Genomic DNA, 22,623 nt, shown 5'->3' with positions numbered 1-22,623 from the left:
AAAAACAATTAATAATATTGGAAGTTAGTGGGATGAAAGGTGGGTTGAATAAACCTAGCATTTAATCTAACCAGTATTAGATAAAGATGCCACCGTACCCAGTTTTTATAATTTAATTACATGTAGGATGATAAAATAATACTAATAACATTTTGATTGGGTTTCTGTCACCCACAAGGCAGTGTGTTCTTGAATTAAGTATCAACTAATAAGGTTTATCTTAACTATTTTCAGAAGTCGCAGCTAGAGGACAGAGAGTTAGCATTGGCGTAGAACAACTGCTACTCGGTATTTTTTAACCTCCTCACAAGACACCTATCTACAATTAATTATCTGTAAAAATCTCTAAAGTGTTTGTTTTCCCTGGAATATCATCTAATATTCATTTAACATGCAGGCGAATTGTGTTTTATCTCCCACCTTTATTTTTGTTCTTATTATTACAACATTTTAGATCCTTTTATCTTTTTTTCGTATATTCCTTATTTAAGTGGAAATGAACAGCTTCTTCTCAGTCCTCTACAAATATTTCCCCTCTTCCCAGTAACGTTTGCTTATACGTTTTAGACCTGCATAACCCTTTTTCTTTTTTAAATCAATTTTTGTAGGGCTTTAATGTGCTACAGTATGTTTTGGATTTTTACATTGTGTTATGTGTAGGCATGAAGCACTGGTAGTTGAGTGAGTCAGCTGTTGGGTGTCTTCATGGTACATCACTGTTATGACTGTTCTGTGTACCTGCATCCGTACCACTTACGCAGAACTAGATCGTATAGAAATGATTAATGGTTGCAATAAACACTTCTTTTTGATACGTTGGAAAATCCATCTAGTGCTTGACTTTTATTTATTACTTATTGTGCAGGTGGAAACTATGTAATAAGTGCATCCTCCTGGCGGGAGGGACAAAAGCTAGTAAAAAAGATACTGGGTCCAGCTCCCAGAATAGAACAGGACAGAAGAGCTGTATCTAGTGACAGAACAGGACGAGAGAGAGCTGCCAAGTCTGGTAAGTTGTACTTTTATCACTGGACTTTTTTCATTTTACTTAATTTGTTGTATAACACTATGTCTGCAGAATAAAGCAGACTTCTGAGATAGAAAGTAATCAGTTTATTATTAAAATAACTCCTATTTTTAACCTGGGATTCAAGGGGGGAGCATTTTGCTCACATCCATGGTTGGGATGCATAACCTCTCTTCCTGGGTGGATTATGAACTTTTCTTGGTGTCATGGGAAGCCTGCCCTGCGCATGTGACTTGAAGGGCGGTACGGCTGCAAAGGTGCTCGGGAGCTCTGGAAAAGATGGGAAATAGGTTGCAACCTTAAAAATGGACCACCTGCAACCTGTCTTTGCCTCTTGAAGCTAGTGGGGAAAGGAATGGCTAGCAGTGGTCCACAGGCCAGATGAATTTTCCAGATGTGCTGCATATAATACGAAAGTTACGGTTGGGCATCCCTGTTTTACAGAAACTGTGGTTCTTCCAGATACTATATAACATCATCCATGTGCATCATAAGTCTTCATTGATTCCTCCACCAGCCCTTTTCAGAATTTATCCAGAATCTCAGACAGGGCAAGTAAGGGATGGTGGTAGTTTCTGTGCTGCTTATGTCTGTGAGGTGGTGAGACTGGTAAGAGTATAAAGGGTTTGAGCTCTGTCTAAGCAAAGGCTGCTGTATTCGGACTATGATACTGAATGAAACAAAACCATGTTTACAGTGAGATCTGCACTCCTCCCTCATCCTCACTTTGTAGCTGTTTCAGTGATGGCATATAATTTCCTAAATTTGATTTTTACCTGACATATTTGACAAGTCTTACTCTTTAGCAGGCTGTGTCGGAAGGACAGGTTCAGATTCTAGACTGGATGTTACCCGTAAAACCTCTTCAAGAAGTTCTGAAAGGTCAAGAAGTAAAGTACGGTCTGAGAATAATCTGAAGAAACTGGAAGCTGCTCTTCCAGATGATAACCAAGAAGATCATGCCTCTGTAAATAAGGACTTCCTGCCCGTGGAGATACGTGGAATTCTCGATGACTTGCAGTTGGATTCCATGAGTACCAAGCAAGAGAAAGATGTGGAAAAGCAGAATCAGAAAACTGTTTTGCCTACTCAAAATGCCAGGAGCCACAGTCCAACCAAAAGGAAACCGGACAAGATAGCTGCCAGTGAGGAACCTCAGGTGATCTCGAAGAAACGTCACTATGATACAGATGAGGTTCGTCAGTACATCATCAGGCAGCAAGAGGAGAGGAAGAAGAAGCAGAATGAAGAGAAGAAAGCACAAAAAGAGGCAACAGAACAGAAGAACAAAAGGCTCCAAGAGCTCTACAGAAAGCAGAAGGAGGCTTTTACTAAAGTGAAGAATGTGCCTCCTCCTGAGCCTTCAGCAGCCAAACGGTTACAGGAGACCTATTCTAAACTATTGCTGGAACGTACTTTTTTAGAAGAGCCACCTCAGCTGCCTACGGTGCAGGAAACACAGGTATAGCTGATTCACTAACGATGTGTTGCAGTTGTTTGCAGGAATAGGAGGTCATGTGTTCAGGAAGGTCGTGACTTGTCCTGGTCTGGTTATCAGTTAGGAAAAAGGATACAGAGAAAACTCTGTAGCTTTTGCTTAAACGTAGTGGTTTTGGCCTGGAGCCTCCTTGCTAGCGGCTGCTTTTCGGCACAGCAAAGCCTCCTAGAAAGGTGAATGGAAATCATCTTTCTGTTATAAATAGAAGCAGAATTTTGGATATTAGCTAACAGCAGCTATAAAGGGTGGCTCTTAAGAAAACTGTAAACATCAGTCGAACCATGAATTGAAGAGCTTTGTCTGAAGTTGCTTCCAGTCAGTGGACAAACTTCTTCAGCAGTGAGTTAAATAAGTTTGCTAATCAGAAACTGAATATGAAAGAAGATTAATATATGGTAAAAGACTAATATCAATTTGATGAGTTCGGCTGAACTAGTTCAGTATGTGAGCAAAGCTTTTTTTCCTAGTACATTCTGCTGAGACAAAAACATAAATGTCTTGTGTTTTTAAGTCTTTGTGTGGTAGGAAAGATGTGATACTACACTGAGGAATGTAAGCCTTTTCAATTTTAATGAGACGAGCTTCTAAACTCCTGCAGGCTTTTGAAAATGCCTTTTTCTGGTTATCTTCATTTCTAGCCCAGACCTGGTTATCAACCATCTGGAGAATCCGACAAAGAAAACAAGGCTCAAGAGCGTCCTCCTAGTGCATCTTCAAGCAGTGACATGTCGCTTTCAGAACCGCAGCAGCCGCTACTGAGGTGAGCCACTGTGGGCCCTTTGAGAGAGAGGAAAATACTCTAGATTTCATCTCTGAGAGGTGAAAATAGACTGGGCTCTTAAGTTCATGTTCTAGCGAGAGTAATTGTCTTTATGGCAATTGTAACGTTTCCTTGCAGTAAAGAGGAAGCTGATGCCGGAAGGTGTATGAAAATTTTCGCAAAGACCTGTTTCCTTTCTGGAAAAGTTTAAGGAAGCACTAGGAATGCTATGTGGTACTGTATATAGAATAGGCTGCTAAACCATATGCTAGTAAATATATTGTTAGTGTAAGATTGTAAGGAAAAAATGTAAGTACTAATAGTAGGGGAGAGATGAAACTTAAAGGGCTCAATAAGTTATTTGGAGAGCCTCATAGCAAGCATTTTTTTGTGAGGGACTTTCCAGGTTTCCTAGTATTCAGAATATGTGTAAGTGATATTAGCGAAAGAAGGTCTTTACAGAGCTCCTGTCATGCAAACAAGAGCTATCTGGAAATAAAAAAGATGTCTTACAGAACTTTAAACATCCTTGTATTTCCAGTCCTCCTTTTCTCTAAGTGCTCTTCATGCCTACCCTAAGTAACAGCTCCAGTGAAACATGGGCTGGGTTCAACTGGAAGGGGAAGGCTGGGGCTAAGAAATTCCAAGGAGAAAAAAAAAAGTTTCCTCCCTTTTGAAGTCAGGAAACTTTTGGAAAAGACTTACTGGTGATGACAAAAACACTCAGCTTGTTAGAACTTGGAGAACAGGTCTTATGAGGAGCGGCTGAGGGAACTGGGACTGTTTAGTCTGGAGAAGAGGAGGCTGAGGGGAGACCTCATCACTCCCTACAACTACCTGAAAGGAGGCTGTAGCGAGGTGGGGGTTGGTCTCTTCTCCCAAGTAACAAGCGATAGGACAAGAGGAAATGGCCTCAAGTTGCGCCAAGGGAGGTTTAGATTGGATGTTAGGAGAAATTTCTTTACTGAAAGAGTGGTCAGGCCTTGGAACAGGCTGCCCAGGGAAGTGGTGGAGTCACCATCCCTGGAAGTATTTAAAAGACGTGTAGATGAGGCGCTTAGGGACATGGTTTAGTGGGCATGGTGGTGTTGGGTTGACGGTTGGACTCGATGATCTTAGAGGTCTTTTCCAACCTTAATGATTCTATGATTCTATGAACTCTAAAACACACAGTACACCATAAAAGGCATTTCAAATTTGGAAGGTGCTGTGTTTGGGTGGGATTTTTTTTTGTTTTGTTTTGTTTTGTTTTTTTTTTTTTTAAAGCATTCTGTAACTGTTTACTGTCCCATTCCCTGCCCCTTTGACTCCAGCAAAAAGTATTTCTTCCTAAAAAATAAATTTGTGGCAATGATACTTTCATGTAAAATAACAGTACTTGCATAAGTCATCAACTTGACTTTTCATTTCAGGAGCGATTTGATGGAGCCTCCATGGGTACAGCCAGACAGGTTGAGCCCAAGAGTCCAGCTCTCTCACCCGCAAGCTCTCGTGGGCTCAAGTGGAGGCCCTTGCTCCCAACACTGGAGTCTGGAGCAGATGGACCTTTTGTCAAAGGAGTGTGACGCAATGTTGGCAGGCAGGAGGAGCCATGCTGCACCTGTGGGATCGCTGACCTTGATGCCTCAGCCATACCTGAATTCACCGGCTGCACAGCAAAATCTCTTAGTAAAACCTACTGCAAACCAATATAAGAGCAAATTAGATCGGATTGAAGCTTTGAAAGCTACAGCTGCTTCCCTTTCTAGCAGGATTGAAAGTGAAGCCAAAAAGTTGGCTGGGGCTGGTATCAATTATGGTACCATGTGGAACTCAGACCGTGAATTTTTGCAAGAAAACCAGGATGATGGGCGGTGGGCAAAGGCTGTGAGTCCTCCTGTAAGAGAGGACAATGAAGATGCTTTTTCAGCCAGAATTCAAAAGATGTTGGGTACCTGTGTGTCTCATACAGCCTTTGATGACAGCCTTCCTGGGGTAGGCAACCTTAGTGAATTTAAAAAGCTCCCCGAGACGATCAGGCCTCATACTGCTGCAGTCAGCCTTGGAATGAGGTCCCCCGCTGCTAACAGGCACGAGGGGATACTAGGACATTTATCTAAGAGACAGACCGACTCCCCGGGGCGTGAAAATCAGGCTTATGCTCCAAACAAAACTGTAGTTCCTCACGAGTCCAGCATCGACTCCATCAGCGAAGGGCCTCTCCTAAGTGACGGAGGCCTCTCTGAAGAGGAAGGAGGCCAACACAAACAGTTGCCACTGAAGATGCTGGAGACGTTAAAAGAGAAGGATTTCTGCATTCGGGAGAGAAATGCTTTTGAGCCCATAAAAGAGTTTCAGAAAGAAGCTGAGAAGTATTTGCCACTTTTCACTCAGACAAGTGGCGCACACAGCAAGGGGCCATGGGAGGAACTGGCGAAGGGAAGTCCCCACAGTGTCATCAACATCTTTGCGAAAAGTTATCAGCTTCATGGAAAAGGTAAAAATGGAAAAATTTCTTGAAGCTCTTGTGAATTACTATTTTCCCAGTCTTACTACTCCTTATACTTTATAGTTCACAGGTAAGGAATGTGCTTTTAGATGTCTCAAACATGAATCTGTGTAAGGCTTTCTCACTTTACTTTTGGATGAAAAATTATTTTTCCCCCCTTCTTTTGCCACCTTGTCTAAGGAAAAAAAGAAGAAAAAACCCCCACACTTTTGGACTGGAAGAAGGTTATTTTTCTATTAGATTGCTCTGTATTTCTAAATCAGTAACTAATACATATGCTGGCTTACGTGTATTAAGGACACCCATAGTTACAGAATTGTGAATGTAAGGTTTACATTTATTGTATCCAAAATTGCATACTAAATCTAAATTGCGCAGAGTGCGTTTGGAAATGGTTCTCTCCACCATGGAGAACAGACCCTCTGGATTGGAATGTGCATCCTCCTACTATATATGCGCTCCAGATCATCTGTAATAACACATCATTCCTGTTTCAGTTAAGGCAGAAAGATAAATGCATGCTTTATGCAGCGCTTACTTCATGGCATAAACATGAGTGCTTGCATATATCCTGAGTTCTTGCTATGCAAGAATAATATAGCTTTACTATATTATTAGAAACATGTAACTTCAGTGGGTGAATGATGTGGACTTTCCTTTTCCATCTTTGCTCATATGAGTTATTCAATAATGTCTTAAAGTAGTGCGACAACTAAAACTCTGGTAACAATATTGGATTTTGAGAAGGTAAGGTTTTGGTATATCAGTAGGGAAAATCTCTTGCTGAAACGAGCCCATTTCAAGTGTCTTAGGGCATGCTTTACAAGTGTGTCATGCAGGATGCTTCATTTGATTTTCTTTTTTTGTACAAATTTATTCTTCATTTTGAGTACTGTTTCTCTTGCCTTGAGTTCCTCATTTTGAGGAGGAACATTTTCTGAGAAGTTGATTTTTATCCTGTGGTTTTTCTTGATTCTTTTTTCCTTCATTTTATTTCCCTTAAAGATGATTGCATTTAAATTTTCTGCAGATGGCTTTACTCTCAAGCACTGTGCTCTTCAAGAATGTTCTAGCTGGAGTGTGTTAATGAAGTAAGAGTATTCAATAATTTACAAAAAGAGGAAGACTGTGCTGTTATGTTGTGTTAAAATTGCCATGGGATGGCTATACTGTTGTTTTCCTGATGGTTTTGTGTTTGAAAGGAAGTCTTTGTAACTTGTGGTTGGGAGCATTTTAATTCCTGCAGCTTTATTACCTGTTTGATGCACATTTGTGTTTGGTATCCTTTTTGTCTTTTCCCTCCTTTGTCCACACTTTAGTGTTTGATGAAAGGTCGAATGGAGGGTCTGCCCTCCTGCGCCCTTTGCTGCCTGCCATGAGCCCTCCAGAGAGCGTGGTTTCTTACGAAGATGATTTTGCCTCATCGCAGGGAAGTGGCACTTTAACAGACAAAAAGATTGCACGAGACCTGAGGTAACTGTGTTAGACTTGTTGTAAAAATCAAAATGCAGAATTCGACAGAAAATAGTTAATGCAAAATTTGTTTCATAATATGCTGGATATCTTTTCTGTTATGCTGTATTGTAATACTAGTCAAAGTGAGGAGGTATTTCCTTAGGACCTTGTAGTTAATGTAGCAACCAGCATGGTTAAGACTTAAAGATTGTTTTTTGTCTAATTTTTGTTGTTCTTTAGTCTCGCAGGTAGCTTTAGGCAAGGTTCTTACCCTTTGTAGTCAGGTGAAAATTAATTCTCCAATTTGTATAGCTGCTATAATGCTCAATAGGTTAGTCTTTGTAATTTAGAAAAAAGAAAAGATATTTGAAAGTGTTAAAATACCTTCAGTACTTCAAAATTTTGTAAAAAGCCTATAATTGCTTTCAAGTAAGAGTTTGGTAATGCTTAGTAATGGATACATAAATTGTCTGTAAGAACTTTTAAAACCTTTTGTTCAGACTAAAATTTGAAGATTGTAAATCCTAGACTCTCCATGTTACTACTGAATTCGTGTGGCTTCTTGAATTTCCTAAGACCCCTTTTTTTGTAATGAGATATATTTACATCTGTTGGGCACCTTGGGGAAGGCCACAAGTACTGGTGATACTTTACCTCAGAAGAAAGGAAGGTTAAAAGGCACTTTGCATGCTGAAAATGTTGGCTGCAAAAAATGGTTTCTTTCTGATTAAACTTCTTGACAGGTCTTCTCTTGGTATTATTTAGTATATGATGCATTACCCTCTTTTTTGCAAATCTTTTGTAATTCTTTATTGAAAATTGCTCATATTTCTGTCAATTGATGATATCTGCATGCCCAGAGATATCTAAAATGCAGTCATACTTGGAGTCATTCTTGTGTTGTTCAAGTCTGTAGTCAAATACCTCTTAAGAGTTAGCATTGGAAAGGATGGTTGTTATCCATCTTTTACTGTTTCATATTATTGGAAGTATGTTTCACTATGTTCAGTATCATGTCAAACTGTGTCTTAGCTGTCATAGTTTTTAATCTCAAAATCAATGCTTTTCAAGATGGGCTAATTAGTACAGCTTTAGCCATCTGTCTCTAATTTAAAGTGTGGTGGTTTTCTTGTGCACAATGTAATGTGGGAGTTGGAAGTCCTTAGTTAATCACTGTCAATGTGCTCCTTTTTAGCGTTGCTGGCAGCAGTAATTCAAGCATTCAGGAAGAAATTCCGAGTAGGAAGTCTCCCCATGAACCTCGATCTGTAGAGCTTGCTTCTCAGCATTCATCTGGACCACGGTCTGCAGCATCTTCTCGCTCATCTGCTTCCTCTAAAAAGAGAGGGAAAAAGGAACGTAAGTGTAGTACTTGACTGTAGGGTATTTTTCTTTTGAAGGAGGTTTTAGGGTTTTCTTGTTATGAAAATTGCAGTCTTTCCACATATCTGGAAACTGTAATTAATACTGATAGGATGATTTATTTATTCCTCCAGTGATTCCTTCCTAAATTCTTTTTGATTCTGATTATTCTCTGACCTTAAAATGCAGTCATCTAAAATTAAATAAGCAAGAGGTTGTTAAGAGCATTGAAAATTTTTCCTTTCCTAAACCAGCCTTCTAACAAATTACTTAATTTTAATATTGTGTGGGAACTATCCTCGGATTCTGTACTGAGGAAATTCCAATAGGCTGCTGAGAAATCAGAGCTATGGCCACATTTATGAAGGCAACAACAAGTTTTCCTATATGCTTCATGTTTGCATCACAGACAGTTTTTGTAAGTGCACAAATTAATAAATATACTTCTTCCTACAGTAACTTGTACATTACAAAAATATGAAGGAGCTTGAGATTTGGTACACTCTTGCTATATAAGCAATGGATAACATAAGAAAAAGCTAGGTTTAAAGCCAGTAAAAGGATGAGAAGAAAAGGATTGGGCATTCCAAATAATCTCTCTTCCTATTTTTTCAAAATTCTCTAGCTTACCCAAAGAAAGCTAGGGTTTATTGTAATTATCAGTATCAAAGAGTCAAATGTGTATTTTCTTTATTTAAACCGATAGTGTGCTGAAATGAAAGCTGAGTGACAGTTTTGTTGGCAGTGGACACAATATACAGAAGAGAATTTCATCTCCTGTAGGAAGCTGCCAAATTTACATTTCTTACTTGTTGGATTTATAGACTTCTAACTCAAAGGCATCTTTAACTGGGGAAATAAGTTCTCAATTATTTTTTGGGGGGCTCTTGATGGTAAGATATTCCTATGTAGAATACCAAACATAAACTTTTGGCAATGTTGTTGCTTCTTAGGGTTGGACTCTTTCAATGGAAGTTCTCACCATTTCCCTGTGGAAGAAGATAAAATGCTATCTGAATTAGAGTGGGGATCCCAACAGGCAAAGAAATCCTTATCAAGTAGCAGAATTTCTAATAAAGATCATGAGCAGAACCCAGATACAGACAGCACACTGGAAAACTTGTCTGGACACTCCCTGATGAGGTAACATGAACATTATAAGACTGTATGCAAATATAACTAAGCTTGGTAGTGTTATGGCATGCTATCAGAATGGCTATGTCTTTGGATATGCAAAAGGAAAGTAACAGAAATGATCAAATGTTAGTAAGATGGGCATGCAGAAAATGCTTTTCCCCTGTATTTTAAATATGAAAGCCTAAAGTAGATGGCTGTAGCAAGAGAAAATACAAAACAGTGTTTCCTCCCCAAATGACCCCTTTGTTAAGGATTACTGGCCAATATAGGTATCCTGTCAGGTTCAGTACCTTAAGCATTTAAATACAATTTTCATTTTCGATTTCTACAAATGGTCTGTAAGAAGTGGAGAGGAAAAAAAAAAGGCTAGTCAACCTGTGCGGTCATCTTGCTCTTTTCAGTAGGATCCACAGACATTTTTGGCTAGACTTTTGTACAGCTAATACTCATAAGCCTGTCCAGCTCTGTGAGTTGATGCTTTTTGAGAGATGAACTGCAGCTTAGAAAAGAGCATAGAGGAAGAGAAAAATTATTTTTCCTGTTGCATCCTCTGTATGTCTACCTATGAATGCAGTTTATTTTCTGCTAATTGTGCAATGAAGATAGTTATGAAATACACTCAGCTTAGTTTTCACTGTACTTTGTTCTGAAAAGCAACAAATAATATGAATGGTCTTTCACTCATTCTGTCTGGGTATAGAATGGCTCTGAGGGTACTGACTTATATTGGTGACTTTCACTGATATCCAGTATTGGGTTTGAAAGGTCCTGTGACCACCGAAGATGTGCCAAGTAAAGCAGAATGTCTTCCTAAGGGATTTAAGCAGCCACTCTTAATCCTTTTTGGCTTAATAAAATTGCAATAGTAAATTTAAGAAGTGTCTGCATCACTTTCTGTATGTTTAAAAAAAGAGATGTCTTTAATTTTCTCTTAAGAAATGTTACTGTAGTATTTTACTAACTGTTTTAGTCAAGTTTTGACCTTCAAGCATTTCGTTGCATTTTGATGAAAGAGATCAAGACTCAGGGCAGTGGCTCATCACATTCAGTTGCATCCATATGCTGATAGTAACCTGTTTACTTTTTAAAAATACTGTTCATCGTATTCTGATATCAAAGTATTGCCCTAATTTCCTGTGAGTAAAACAAAGTTCTTCACTCAGACTCTCAAAACAGATGTGTAAATGCACATGCAGGTGAGTGCGTCCTGACTTTCCCGTGTCAGGTTCCTAACGGGAGGCATTGAAACTACTTGTCTGGCCATCTAGAACGTGCAGATACTATGTTAATTTTTTTTTGTGTAGTGTGTGTACTAACTAGGTTTAACACTTGGGGGGAAAACAGGGTGCTCTAGAAACTTAACCCTGAACTGGGATATAGGTGCAAAACCTGTCTCATGAGGCCATTTTCTAAAGGCAGACTGGGCCTGTGCAAACCATAAAAGACTGCCTTTTGCGTGGATCCGTTTGGTGTATGTAAATGGAAGAACTAGGTTATAGCTTTATTGTCTTATCAAATGGCTGGACTTAGGAGAATATTGACTCCTTTCTTTTTTCGTTTCACTGTCAGTTTCTCAGACAAGGGAAGACCCCAGAAGACACCGACTTCTTCACCGTCTCCCAGTTCCCAAAAAATGTTGCAGTTTGATTCTATAGGCAATACAGCAGAAAGAGTCAAGTCACCTGCTGGCTTTTCTGGAAGTACAACATCAGGGCTGAAGTCTAACGTAGCCTTCCCCGACTTGAGTCTGGGAACTAGTAGGTCTGTTGCAGGAGCAGCCTCAGCGAGCGGTGAGTTGTTTTGTTAAAACCATACTAATCCCAGAGCAGGTTTTTTTTTTTTTCCCCTCTATTTTTTGATGTGAGGCACTAAGTCTATGGAGGTTGACTAGTAGGTCTTGTCCTGCAGGATGTATGCGCTTTTCCCCTGCTGGTCTTCAGCATCGTTTATCAGCAGAATTGAACTACCTTAGTGCTATTGAGGAGTCTGTGCGACAGCTTTCCGATGTGGAACGAGTACGAGGCATATCACTTGCCCAGCAGGAGAGCGTTTCTTTGGCTCAGATTCTAAAGGTAATGGAAAAATACTTCCTTGTCTTAACCTTCCTTTCTTTTATTTTGCAAGAAAATTAATCAAATTAGGGCGAGTTATGCATTTGTTAGCAATAATAATAATATACCATTAGCTGGAATCACTGCTTTGGTTGTGTACTTCAGTAAAAGCAAAATTTGATTATTTACTGGGTTTGATGTTGGGTCCTAATGCCATGCAGTGTAGTTGTTCAGGCTGGATCATTTGTCTTATTCCATGTGAAGGATATTTTTGGTTGAGATTTCCTTATGCTGACAAGATTGCTTGTTCTAGTTTGTTGAATTAATTGATCTCCTAAATCCTTTCTTTCTACACTGTGGTGGAAGAGTATGGGGGATGTGCATTGTCTACTGCCTACTTAAAAAGGGAGAGAGTCAGTCAATAGGCTGAAAATTTTAGTTTAGCAGAAGAGGCACCACCAGCAGAGTAGATCTAGATCTTTCAGAGGTAGTTGCAGCTGTGGCTAAGGCAAAAAAGGTTTTTACACTTAACTTGCGTGATTAAAACTTGTTTTCCTGATCTGTAGGCCCAGCAGCAGCGCCATGAACGGGACTTAGCTCTTTTGAAAATCAAGGCCGAACAAGAAGCTTTAGAAAGTCAGAGACAGCTGGACGAGGCAAGGCAGAAGGCAGCTCAGGTAATGCTGCCCTTCAAAAAATGTGGAGTATGTAAGAGGCAAAATGCTGTAAGTAAATCCGTGCCTACAAGTATTCTTAATTTGAAGCTGTGAACATATGGAAGTGGTGAAGGGGAATAATATAGCTGGAAAAAGCTCTTAGGGGCCAATTTCAAACTTTTTTCCCCCAGATTTTGAGAAATAAAACTGTAGTTATTATAGGTAGAAAATTTTAAAGAGCTGAACTGGCTGTGTTTTCTGCATAGGTCCGTGCAGAGTCACTGCAGCATCTGGTCCAGTCACGGCAGGAGGCTGTACAAGAGACCCCATGCAAGGCTGCAGCCAAACAGACGGAAACTGCGCTTCTCACTGCAGACGCAGCTCAACAGATCCGTGAGGTGAGGTCCTGAGTGAAAGGAAAAAGCTATTCTAAATGCAGTATTATTTTGAATACTTTTTTGCCTCTAGGTTGTTCTCTATTCAGTGTCGTTCTCAGTGCAACTTCTTCACCTTCATAATGTGATAAATGATAGGACTTTAAAGGAGCTTTTCTGGCATCCTTACTTAGAAGTCAGTCAGCAGCCTTAAATCCCCTTGACTATTCTTATGATCTTCCAGTTAACGAACTGTTAAGAAGTTTGTTCTTCCAGGAGAGATTGATGATAGTGAACACATCATCTTTAATTTGTAAGAGTTGCAATCCTGTATCTGTTTCATATGTAAATTAAATTAGAAAAGCAGGGAGATTGCAATTTTCCTTACTTTTGAAGGTAGGAGACCACCAAATAAAAAAAATAAAGGAGGGGGGAGGATCTTCAGCAGAGCTCTTAACTTGGGACAGAGTTTGAAGTTTTCTTTTTTTGAGTCTCTCTTCGTTGTTCTTGTGGCATACAGAATATTTGTTAGTTTTCAGGTTTATATATGAGTTTATCAGTTTTTATACTTCTTGTTCCCAACATGTAGCAGCTGCTTCACACATCGGTAAGGAACACAGTAACCAAAAGATGCTTTTGCTTCTTCATAGTTTAGCAATCGCAGTGACTGTGGATTAGGGTTATGGGATGGACTGCAGAAGGCTGATGGGTATGAACATAACTGTTTCTTCACAGCTTATGCATATGCTGGTGCTCAGCAAGGCTGTTTTTATGATAGGTAATGGGACTGCAGAATAATACTGATGTACTTGTTCTGGGCTTTCCAAATATGTGAAGTTTAAATCACTTTTGAATAGTCAAGAATGAGTTAGGTTAAAGGAGCAGAAAAGCTCAGGCATCAGAGTTACATGCAGTGGTTGTTGATAGCAGGTAGTGAAGCCTTGGATAAAGACAAAGAAACATTTGTAGTTTATAGAGCCAAAGTTGGGTGGAAACCAATTAAGAAACAAGGTAGAAGAAACAGTCAGCTTTTATTTGGTGTAGGGTTTTAATCTCTTGTCTTGCTTTAAGTTTGAAGTCCGAGAGTAAGAGGTGCTAGTGGAGAGGTTGATGGGGATGACCTGGTCAGCGATGATGGGCTAGCAGAGTAGTTTTTCCATCCGCGTTCACAAGTGACTCCTGATATTCAGTTGAACAACCATTTGTTTTAACTGGAAATGCTGGTCACCAATGTGCTGGGAATATTTTTGGATGTACACTGTATTTCTTATGTATAAAGGAATGGAGTTAATTTTCTGCATTGCTTTAGATTAGAAGTTTATCTTATGCAAAAGAGATAATATAGCATGCTACTATACAAGTTTGCTTAGAATTGACTGTCATACTAATGAAGGATAAAAGAGTGGGTGATGTATATAGACAATCCAATTAAAAAAAAATCATTCATTTGTTTTTATAAAATTTTATGCATTAAAATTAATGTATACATTAATGGAAGAATTAATGGAGAAACTCAGTATGTGTATTGGAAGTTACTGAAATACAGTTTATTCCTACCTTCGAAACCAACTGGAGTTCTCCGCTCTGCATGAGGCGGGCCTTTGAACAAGAAGAAAAATATTAAATTCTAAAGCGTCTAAAAATTAGTGTTCTCTGCTGCGATTTCTGAAGAAGTTCTTATTTCTAGTCAGGTACGCAGTGAGTGCCATACGTTAAAAAGGATAAATTTATGGCTATTTATTGATTTAAGGCTGCTAATTTTAGACCTGGCAGTTTGCATGATATTGGAACTTAAACCTGTTACTTCCTTTAGAATGGAAATAATATTTCTTGCTCTTTGGACAAGATGCACTTTCAAATGAAAAAGAAAACATTGTTTCTGGCATTTGTTGTTTTGGTTTTTTAAATTAATTGTAATGGTAAGTCTGGAATGTTTTATTATGTGGGGATCATTCTACTGCTCAGAGTTTGGCTAAATTGATTAGAATGATATGATAAGTAGTATTTTGCATGTCTGTAGTTTCATACCAATAATTCCACTCTGCATCAATTAAAGAATATGTATTTACAGAGCAATATGCATCTCCTACAGCCAAAATTGACACGTACGTCATTACAAACCATCTCAAAACCATGTCTTACACATTTGTTCAATAAATGAGTAAATTGCCTGCGAGAATGACTATTTTCTCTTTCAAAAACATTTTGATGCTGATAAGCGCATTGTATTCCTTTGTTTTTTACTGTACTCAGATGACAGAGTTAGCACGAACACAAATCTCGGATACTGTCAGCGCTCCAGCTGCTCCGGTCACCACCTTGTTTGACCACCAGCGGCAGCACCATTCGGAGTTCCTGAAACAACTGAGGGCCCGAACTGATACAAACAGGTTTTGCCTAATGTTTCACATCTTAGGAAGGGGGAAGTAAGATTTGTTAGGTTTTGCTTCACCTATTCATGAAGAAAATTTTAAGATGTCATAATGAGTGAACATCTAAGAAGAAGAATTTAGATTCCATCTTTATGCCCTTAGTAGTGCATGCCAAAGGTGACATTAACTGGTTCTGTGAAGTCTATATAAAAGAGTAGAAAAACATGCTCTAAATATTTTGTGGGATGATTTAACTAGTCTGAACTTTAAGTGATCTTTTCAAAAATTTTAGCTGTTACTACTTCTAGTAAACTGATGAAAGCTTGTGAAAACTGTATTACTCTTTGGTTTAAGACAATGCAGATTTACCCCAAACACTCCTTTTCTCAGGAAATGTGAGTCTGGTGCCATATCACAAGGTAAAGAGGAGACAGGTGACTCAAAACAGACATACTCACCGATGTTTGATAGTTATTCAGAGTCTTCAAGATCAAAGGTTCATGATCTGAGGTAAGAAGAGTTTAGATTACACAGGGGGTTTTTGCTATAAGTAAGAACTAAAATACAAAGGAGTATCAAGATATTTTCTTCAATATGTTTTTTAAAAAGAGGGAAAGTCAGTATTAAACCTTCAACAGGTTAACCGGTCCGCAGTTTAGTAGTATATTGTGTGTTAATATTTTCAGTTTTTAATTTGCTGTATTTCTTCTAATTGGACGCTTTTCTCTTTCCTAACTTAAGAGTAATTGAGTTCCACATCTGCTTTCTCATTCAGCTGAATTAGCAAGAGTCTAGCAAGCAGGTGAAGGGAAATGGTTATTCCCCTCTGTTCAGCTCTTGTGAGACTGTATCTGAAATACAGTGTCCGGTTTCGGGCTCCTCTGTAAAGAGAAGACATTAACATACTGACGCAAGTCTAGTGGTGAACCACCAAGATGGTTAGGAGGTGGAGTACGTGATGTAAAAGAGAGGCTGAAGGAACTGAGCTAACTTAACCTAGAAAAGAGAAGGCTAAGGGGACAAGGATCTAGTTGCAGTATTCTAAAGGTGAGTTTTTAGGGAACGTGAGGCTAGACTCTTCTTGGAGGTGCACAGTGAGATGACAAAAGGCAATGGTGACATTCCAGAAAGGGGAAAATCATTGGGGGAAAAAAAATGCTCTCTGTGAGAGTGGTCAAACACTGGAATAAGGGTGCAGGGAGGTTGTGGGATCCTCTCTGTTCTTGCAGATGTTCAGAACTTGGATGTGGCCTTGACTTTGGTTGGATGAAATACCTTCAGAAACTGTTAAGCTGAGATTATTCAGATTCCTGTGCTGTGGCCTACTTGCATACTTCTACTGCGTCACCTTTGTAACCTAAAAGTCACTTTGTTTATCTGAGTCTTTTTCCCTGTCCTAAATATTTGCATTCTGTGCCCTTCTCATTTTGCTCTGTGTGTTTTTGAAATGGACGAGAACATAGACTGGAGCATATGTTCTGAAAATGCAGTGCAGGGACCTGTAGAACTGCCTGCTCTGTAATGTGTATTACTTTCTACTCTGTTCTCTGTGTATCTGGCATTTTGTTAGGGTTTTTGTTTTCACTGCTGCTCTGCATTGGCTTGAGATTTTTCATTAAGTGCCTGGAGTGCTGCTTGCCTGAGATTTAGATTTGACTCATTTCTGGTGTTACTTTTCAGTATCTTGCCTGTGTTTAATACTGGATTTTAGCTTTTTGTTTCCTGTTCGCTTACCTGATCTAGTTGGGTCCCGTGAAGTTTCTCACAGCCCTTCTCTGATCTTGACCAACTGGAATGATTTTGTCCTCTATAGTTCTTCTAATTTAAAACAGTATTGCTATCTCGCTCATCCTTTTAAAAACTGTAAGGAGAGGTGTTTGCCATGGTTTATCATCAATACTTAGTGCCAGGTAGCGGGTGTGCATACCTACAAACCACTTACATTCTAAGGTAGAATAAAACTTACAAGTTCCAAGTCAGTCAGCAGCTTGATGAGGCTTGGAATTTTAAAGTGGCCAAGCTGCATTTTAAAAACAAAACCAAACCCTCTGCATGTCGATTATTGCTGGGATGTTAATCATGGTATGTACAGTAGTAATGTAATATAAATATTTTTAAATGTGCAAAGTAATTTTAAAGAAAAATTATCTCTTGATAACACAGTAGTACCAGCAGCCGCCAAGAGAGTCCTTCAGTTCCATCTTCTAAGGAGAATGAGAAAAAGCTTTCCCGTCGTGAAAAGATAACTAGCAGTATTGAAGAGCAGGCTCATACTGGTGTGGATGATTCTTTGCCGAGTGATAGTATTTTATCACTGCCAGACGAAAAAGGTTAGCTGTATTGTTTGTATGTGATGAATCTGAAGATGGTAAGGGGGGAGGGCAGGGGGTGCTGTTTCAGAATTAGCTTCTGAAATAAATGAGGGAATATGTGTGAAGAAAGCTGAGCCCCAGGTGAATTGGTAGCCTCTTAAGAGGTAACACAGGACGGCACAGTGAGATGGGAACCTTTGAAATTCTGCACATCAGAGTGATGGAGTCTGTGGGCTATTCTACTTTCTGCTGTGCTAGCTGTAGCCAGATGTTCACTTGCTGATATGCAGGCTGAATACCAAATGTTTCAGCAGCCCCAGAAATGTGTTTATACCTGTGTACAGAAATCTGTTAGGTCTTTTGAAGCTAGATAACAGTATTTCATTATGTCCTCTAACTCAAGGTCACTCTTTTCTAAACACCCATTTTTCTATATTAGAGTAGTTATCTCCCTGTCTTTCCTGCCCCCCTAACTTTACTGAGATGAGGTAGAGTAAAACTGCATTCATGGTACATACCTGAGCGTAAAGCCACTTCCCCGATTTCTCCCTCAGATTCCGCTTCTGTTGCAACAGAGTATTCCCTGAAATTCGATGAGTCCATGACAGAGGATGAGATTGAGGAAAAGTCTTTTCGGTCTTTGTTGCCCTCTGAGAGTCATCGCAGAAATAACTTGGAGAAGAAACGGGGTAATCGTGATGATTCTGATGAGGAAGTGTCCCCAGAAAAAACAGCTCTGTCGTCTATCAAGGTAGGTCCAGCAACCATAGTTAAGGTAAATTAACTGAACTGAAATGGTTAAGCTGATGAGCTTCAAGGGAGCCATTCTCAGTTGTGTTTGCAAACTTTAGGGTTTTTTTTTCCTCCCTGTGGTTCTTTGAGCGTCTCAAAACATAGAGTTGTATGAATCATGCTGAATGTCACTGTTGTACAAGTGCAATGACTTACGGAACAGTCCATCCAGGCCTCTACCTGTTCTCTTGTGGCTTTGGAGAAGAGGAGTGACTTTTTGAGGTAGGTTATAAAAGCCCAGTGGATTAAGTCTTCCTACTATGCCTATGCACAGCTAGGAAGTACAAGAGGATGCTTCATCTCTCTGGCCCAAGAGGGAATGTCCCAAAACTGTCATGCAGCCCAGGGCAGAAAAAGTTGGTCTGCACAAAGCTCAAAGAAAAAATAGATTCCCTTCTTACATCTGTTTTTGTGTGTGTGTGTGTATCTGTGTATGCACACACACTTTGTGATTGAAAAAAGCCGTGGAATTTCTGTGTTATCAGATGATGCCAAATTTGTCTTGCCTTCTAGGAGCTAAGCATGCCATTCTCAGGGGGGCAAGATAGTTTCTCTAAATTTACCATGGAGATGGTAAGACAGTACATGAAAGAGGAGGAAATGCGAGCAGCTCATCAGTCCTCACTGCTTCGGCTCCGGGAGAAGGCTCTGAAAGAGAAAACCAAGGCTGAATTAGCTTGGCTGGAACACCAGAAGAAGTAAGGCTGCTCTGAATATACACTGTTGCTGACTGACCATTTTCTTGTACTTCTGCTTGAACTTTTTTTGTAAGATTTTGCTTCCACCCCACCCCTTCCTTATTAAGTATCAATGATTGAACTAATCTTCTGACATCAGTAATCTATACAAATGTTACTGTCACTTGGAAGGAACAGAACCCAGTTTGTAAGTGTGCTTTGATGTTTACATAGAATGTGGTTTGATAAAAGAGAATTTCATTGAAACAGTAGAACATCAGATGTTTGTTGTCAGTCAGGGAAGGTAGTTCCCAACCATTACTCTACAAGTCTTAATTCAAGAATGTATAAAACTGTCAAATAGTTAGAACTTTATTTGCTTGATGTCTATCTGAGGACATTTTAGTTGACTCAGGCCAAATTTTGTGAATCTGGATACGTGTTGTCCTTAACGATTTGTGTCCAACCTAACATATGCTTTATCCTGGAATGCCAGTTGAAGTACCTAGTGATACTACTGAACAGTGGTGGCCAGATTTAATCAATAATACTTTTCCATGGTCACTCTCTGCATTGTTCACCAGGCATTTTCTTCCAACTGCTTATCATTGTGGGTTTGATAAAGGATTGTGAGCTAGTGACCTAAGTGTCCTTTCTTTTATCTTTATCAAATGGTGAGCGTGCTCCCTCTGCAGAACTTCTGCCCATTCATGTGAGATCTTGTATTACTGCACTGGCCTTTTAAATGTGTGTGTCTTTGACTAAACAGTACAAAATATTCCACTATAGAGAATGGCAATGATTAAGTAAAGGCATCTTCTGCAGGTTAGGAGAAGTGAACTTTTTTTTTCTTTAAAGAGTAAAAGGCTCATTGTTGTGCACTTTTTTTTTATTTCATCCTTTCTTCCAATCTATTTGCAGGCATTTGCGAGACAAGGGAGAGGATGATAAAATGCCTCCTATTCGAAAGAGGCAGCGTGGTCTGCTGCTGAGATTACAGCAGGAAAAGGTAACTGCTGCCCTCTAGGAGAATCCTGTGGAAACCTCTGTGTTAGCCATTAAATGTTTCAGACACTGTAAAAGTTAAGAATTGAGAAAACTCCATACCGGGTTTTTAGATAGGAAACTAGCAGTATTTCTTACCAATAAGTTTTATTTGCATTTCGGTAATATTTAACACATTGTTTAAAAGGGTCCTTCTGTATCAGTAGTCTCACTGGTTGAGACTTAGATGTTTTAATTGATCTGTTCTTTGCTGCTGAAGTTCGGGCTAGTTACTTCATCATGTAATTTCAGTCTTTTTAAACCCGTAGCATGGACACTGTGGCAGCTTTAGAATGTGTTCTTGAGAGCTGTCTGTCACAGTTCTTATGCTTAATCTTTTATTCCTAAAAGGCAGAAATTAAGCGTCTTCAAGAGGCTAACAAGGCTGCTCGGAAGGAGAGACAACTGATCCTTAAACAGCAGGCGGAAATAGAACGAATCCGTCAGACTACAATGAAACTGCAGGAAAAACTAAAGTCTGCAGGAGAAAACAAGCTGGTAAGTGTTCCGTACAGAAGCTGGAGTCTTCCCTCTTTGGTCGTGCAGCTGGTATTTGACTTTAGTGTTTATAGGAATGGAAAGCTACTAAATTGGACCTATCACTTGGAAGTTTTGTCTGCTTCAAATGGTCTCATCCTCTTCATCTCAGCAATTTTATGTTTAATTTCTTTAAGGCATTATTTATGGAAATGCATTTGGAGAAGTTATAAACACTAAGTTTCTTCCATCTGCTTTATGAGATAGCAAGATGGGATTTTGATAACTGTCTGCCTCCTTACAAAATTTTGAGGAGACTCAAGTTTAATAATAGTAGTATAGAAAGGATTGGTTTCCTGTTTGGGTAACTGAATTATGGTGGTTTTTTTCCTAGATACAGTTAGGGGAGAAAAGTTATGGAGAAAAAGGGTGTACTAAAAACTTTGTGTCAAATAAAAATGAAGTTGGAAAATGAAGTTAAATCTGCAGGTGGACAGACTTATCTGAAGTAGTCTTTGATGTACTCTCAGGAGAAATAACCTAAATTAACACAATTTTTAAAAAGGTGGTAGAATAACTTTTCCTACTTTCAATGTTGATTTTTTTTTTTTTAAACGCTTAATTGCAGGAACTTCACAGTGAGGATGACATCAAGCAGAGCAATGGTTCTAGCCCACTTCCAACTGATGCAGAAACACGCAGCCCTTCCCCAATCTCAATCTCCAGCAGTGAGACTAGTAGCATTATGCAGAAACTTAAAAAAATGCGCAGCAGAATGGATGAAAAGTAACTATTTTTTTTTCTTATACAAAAGTTTACTATTTTAACAGAACAAGTTGGTTTGGCCACTATCCACACTGAAAATGGCCATCAGAAAAATTACAGAGGTATTGATATCACGTACTTTGATCTGATTTGCCTGAAAAAGAGCTGATGGGAAGCATTAATAGAACTATATTAATCTTTGAATATAATATTTTAAAGGCTACAATTCTTGCATGAATACTGAAATTCAAACATTGTTAGTTGGCAGACCGTGTGGTCAAGGTTTTATTGTAGAAGATTGGTTTTAACATTCTTTGTACTTGATAGTCGGTAAAAGCACATCAACTTAAGAGATTTTGATGTTTGCGCATACAAGGAATTTGGACGGGCTCCAGCTTGATGGTACATCTTGTCAGAGTTTCTCTTGCAAAGAGAGACCCGAAGTCAATTGGTCAAAGTGGTGCCTGTATTTTGTATCTCCCCTTTTATTTTAAAGGGAACAAATATAGGGAGTGAGGCTCTGAAATTACAGTACCAATTTTTATCTTGGATTGAAGCATAAGTTATAAATAGCAATAGTCTTATGCAAAAACTAGTAACTGAGTTTGAGATCTGGCTCACAGAAAGTCAGTGAGCTTGTTGGGCACGTGATTTCTACCTTATTATCCAGCTGCTGAATTTCAATTCTAGTTGCTAGGGATGAATTCTGTAAGTATTTTCTTAACTAATGGAGGTGGTATGTGTGTGATTGAGAAGACAGGCAGTTAATAAGACCTTTCTTTTCCTCGTATGTGGTCCACAGGTTGGAAAAATGTTGAAAACGGTTGTTAGTCTACAGAGAAAATAACGGAAGTATATGTGCAGTTTTTGGGTCTGAAATCTAAGACTGAATCTGTTGATTTCACCTGTTAAATTGTTTTGAATCAAAAATTGTTTCTGCATTTTTTCAGTGTAGGAATTACTTTGTCTGCACTAAACATCCCAAATGCTTTACCAGCATGTGCTCATTAGTTTGAAGCCTTAAATTCTTATTTGAGACTAACCCATTCAAAGTCTGGCCTCTGCCAGTTGCCACAAGGAATAGGCTTTGCTTAAACCATTTTTTTGAACTTATAACCAAGGGAGGTCACTATATTTTAGTCCATATGGGTGATCTTTGTAATGTTTTCTCTCTTGAGACTCCTAACACAGCTGGATAAAACATCAAAAAGCAAGCACTGCCATTTGTAAAGGCAAGGTGTCTGTGACTCCTTAGCACCTTATTTGCTTGTAATCATTTGAGAAGCACATTTGCCACACTTGCATGTATTTGTATATGATGAAGATAAAAAACAGTAGTAGTAAGTGAGGATTTGGTGTAAGTAGGACAAAACCCA

The 22,623-nt window shown here is 39.1% G+C and overlaps 1 protein-coding gene across 9 annotated transcripts in view; it reads left to right on the top strand.

Annotated features, from left to right (window-relative positions):
* CEP350 (centrosomal protein 350) overlaps positions 1-22,623 on the top strand; it is a 78,274-nt gene that overhangs the window by 24,765 nt on the left and 30,886 nt on the right. For 5 of the 9 annotated variants that reach the window (XR_012674564.1, XM_075156837.1, XM_075156835.1 and 2 more), the window contains exons 9-27: positions 866-1,009; positions 1,834-2,489; positions 3,164-3,285; positions 4,698-5,761; positions 7,093-7,246; positions 8,424-8,587; positions 9,544-9,733; positions 11,297-11,517; positions 11,636-11,799; positions 12,345-12,503; positions 12,701-12,832; positions 15,062-15,198; positions 15,571-15,690; positions 17,344-17,510; positions 18,047-18,243; positions 18,798-18,982; positions 19,883-19,970; positions 20,357-20,503; positions 21,111-21,268. Coding sequence is in view for 8 of the 9 variants with exons in the window: in XM_075156837.1 (XP_075012938.1) it covers positions 866-1,009; positions 1,834-2,489; positions 3,164-3,285; positions 4,698-5,761; positions 7,093-7,246; positions 8,424-8,587; positions 9,544-9,733; positions 11,297-11,517; positions 11,636-11,799; positions 12,345-12,503; positions 12,701-12,832; positions 15,062-15,198; positions 15,571-15,690; positions 17,344-17,510; positions 18,047-18,243; positions 18,798-18,982; positions 19,883-19,970; positions 20,357-20,503; positions 21,111-21,268 (4,369 nt within the window). In the remaining variant the exon portion in view is untranslated. The remainder of the gene's footprint in view (positions 1-865; positions 1,010-1,833; positions 2,490-3,163; positions 3,286-4,697; positions 5,762-7,092; positions 7,247-8,423; positions 8,588-9,543; positions 9,734-11,296; positions 11,518-11,635; positions 11,800-12,344; positions 12,504-12,700; positions 12,833-15,061; positions 15,199-15,570; positions 15,691-17,343; positions 17,511-18,046; positions 18,244-18,797; positions 18,983-19,882; positions 19,971-20,356; positions 20,504-21,110; positions 21,269-22,623) is intronic. The other 4 variants (XM_075156840.1, XM_075156843.1, XM_075156841.1 and 1 more) reach the window with 3 other exon arrangements.

Source organism: Calonectris borealis, chromosome 8 (assembly GCF_964195595.1).
Source record: "Calonectris borealis chromosome 8, bCalBor7.hap1.2, whole genome shotgun sequence".
Taxonomy (NCBI): domain Eukaryota; kingdom Metazoa; phylum Chordata; class Aves; order Procellariiformes; family Procellariidae; genus Calonectris; species Calonectris borealis.
The sequence above is the reverse complement of the archived record's forward strand: the minus strand, read 5'-3'. Positions and strand labels throughout refer to the sequence as shown.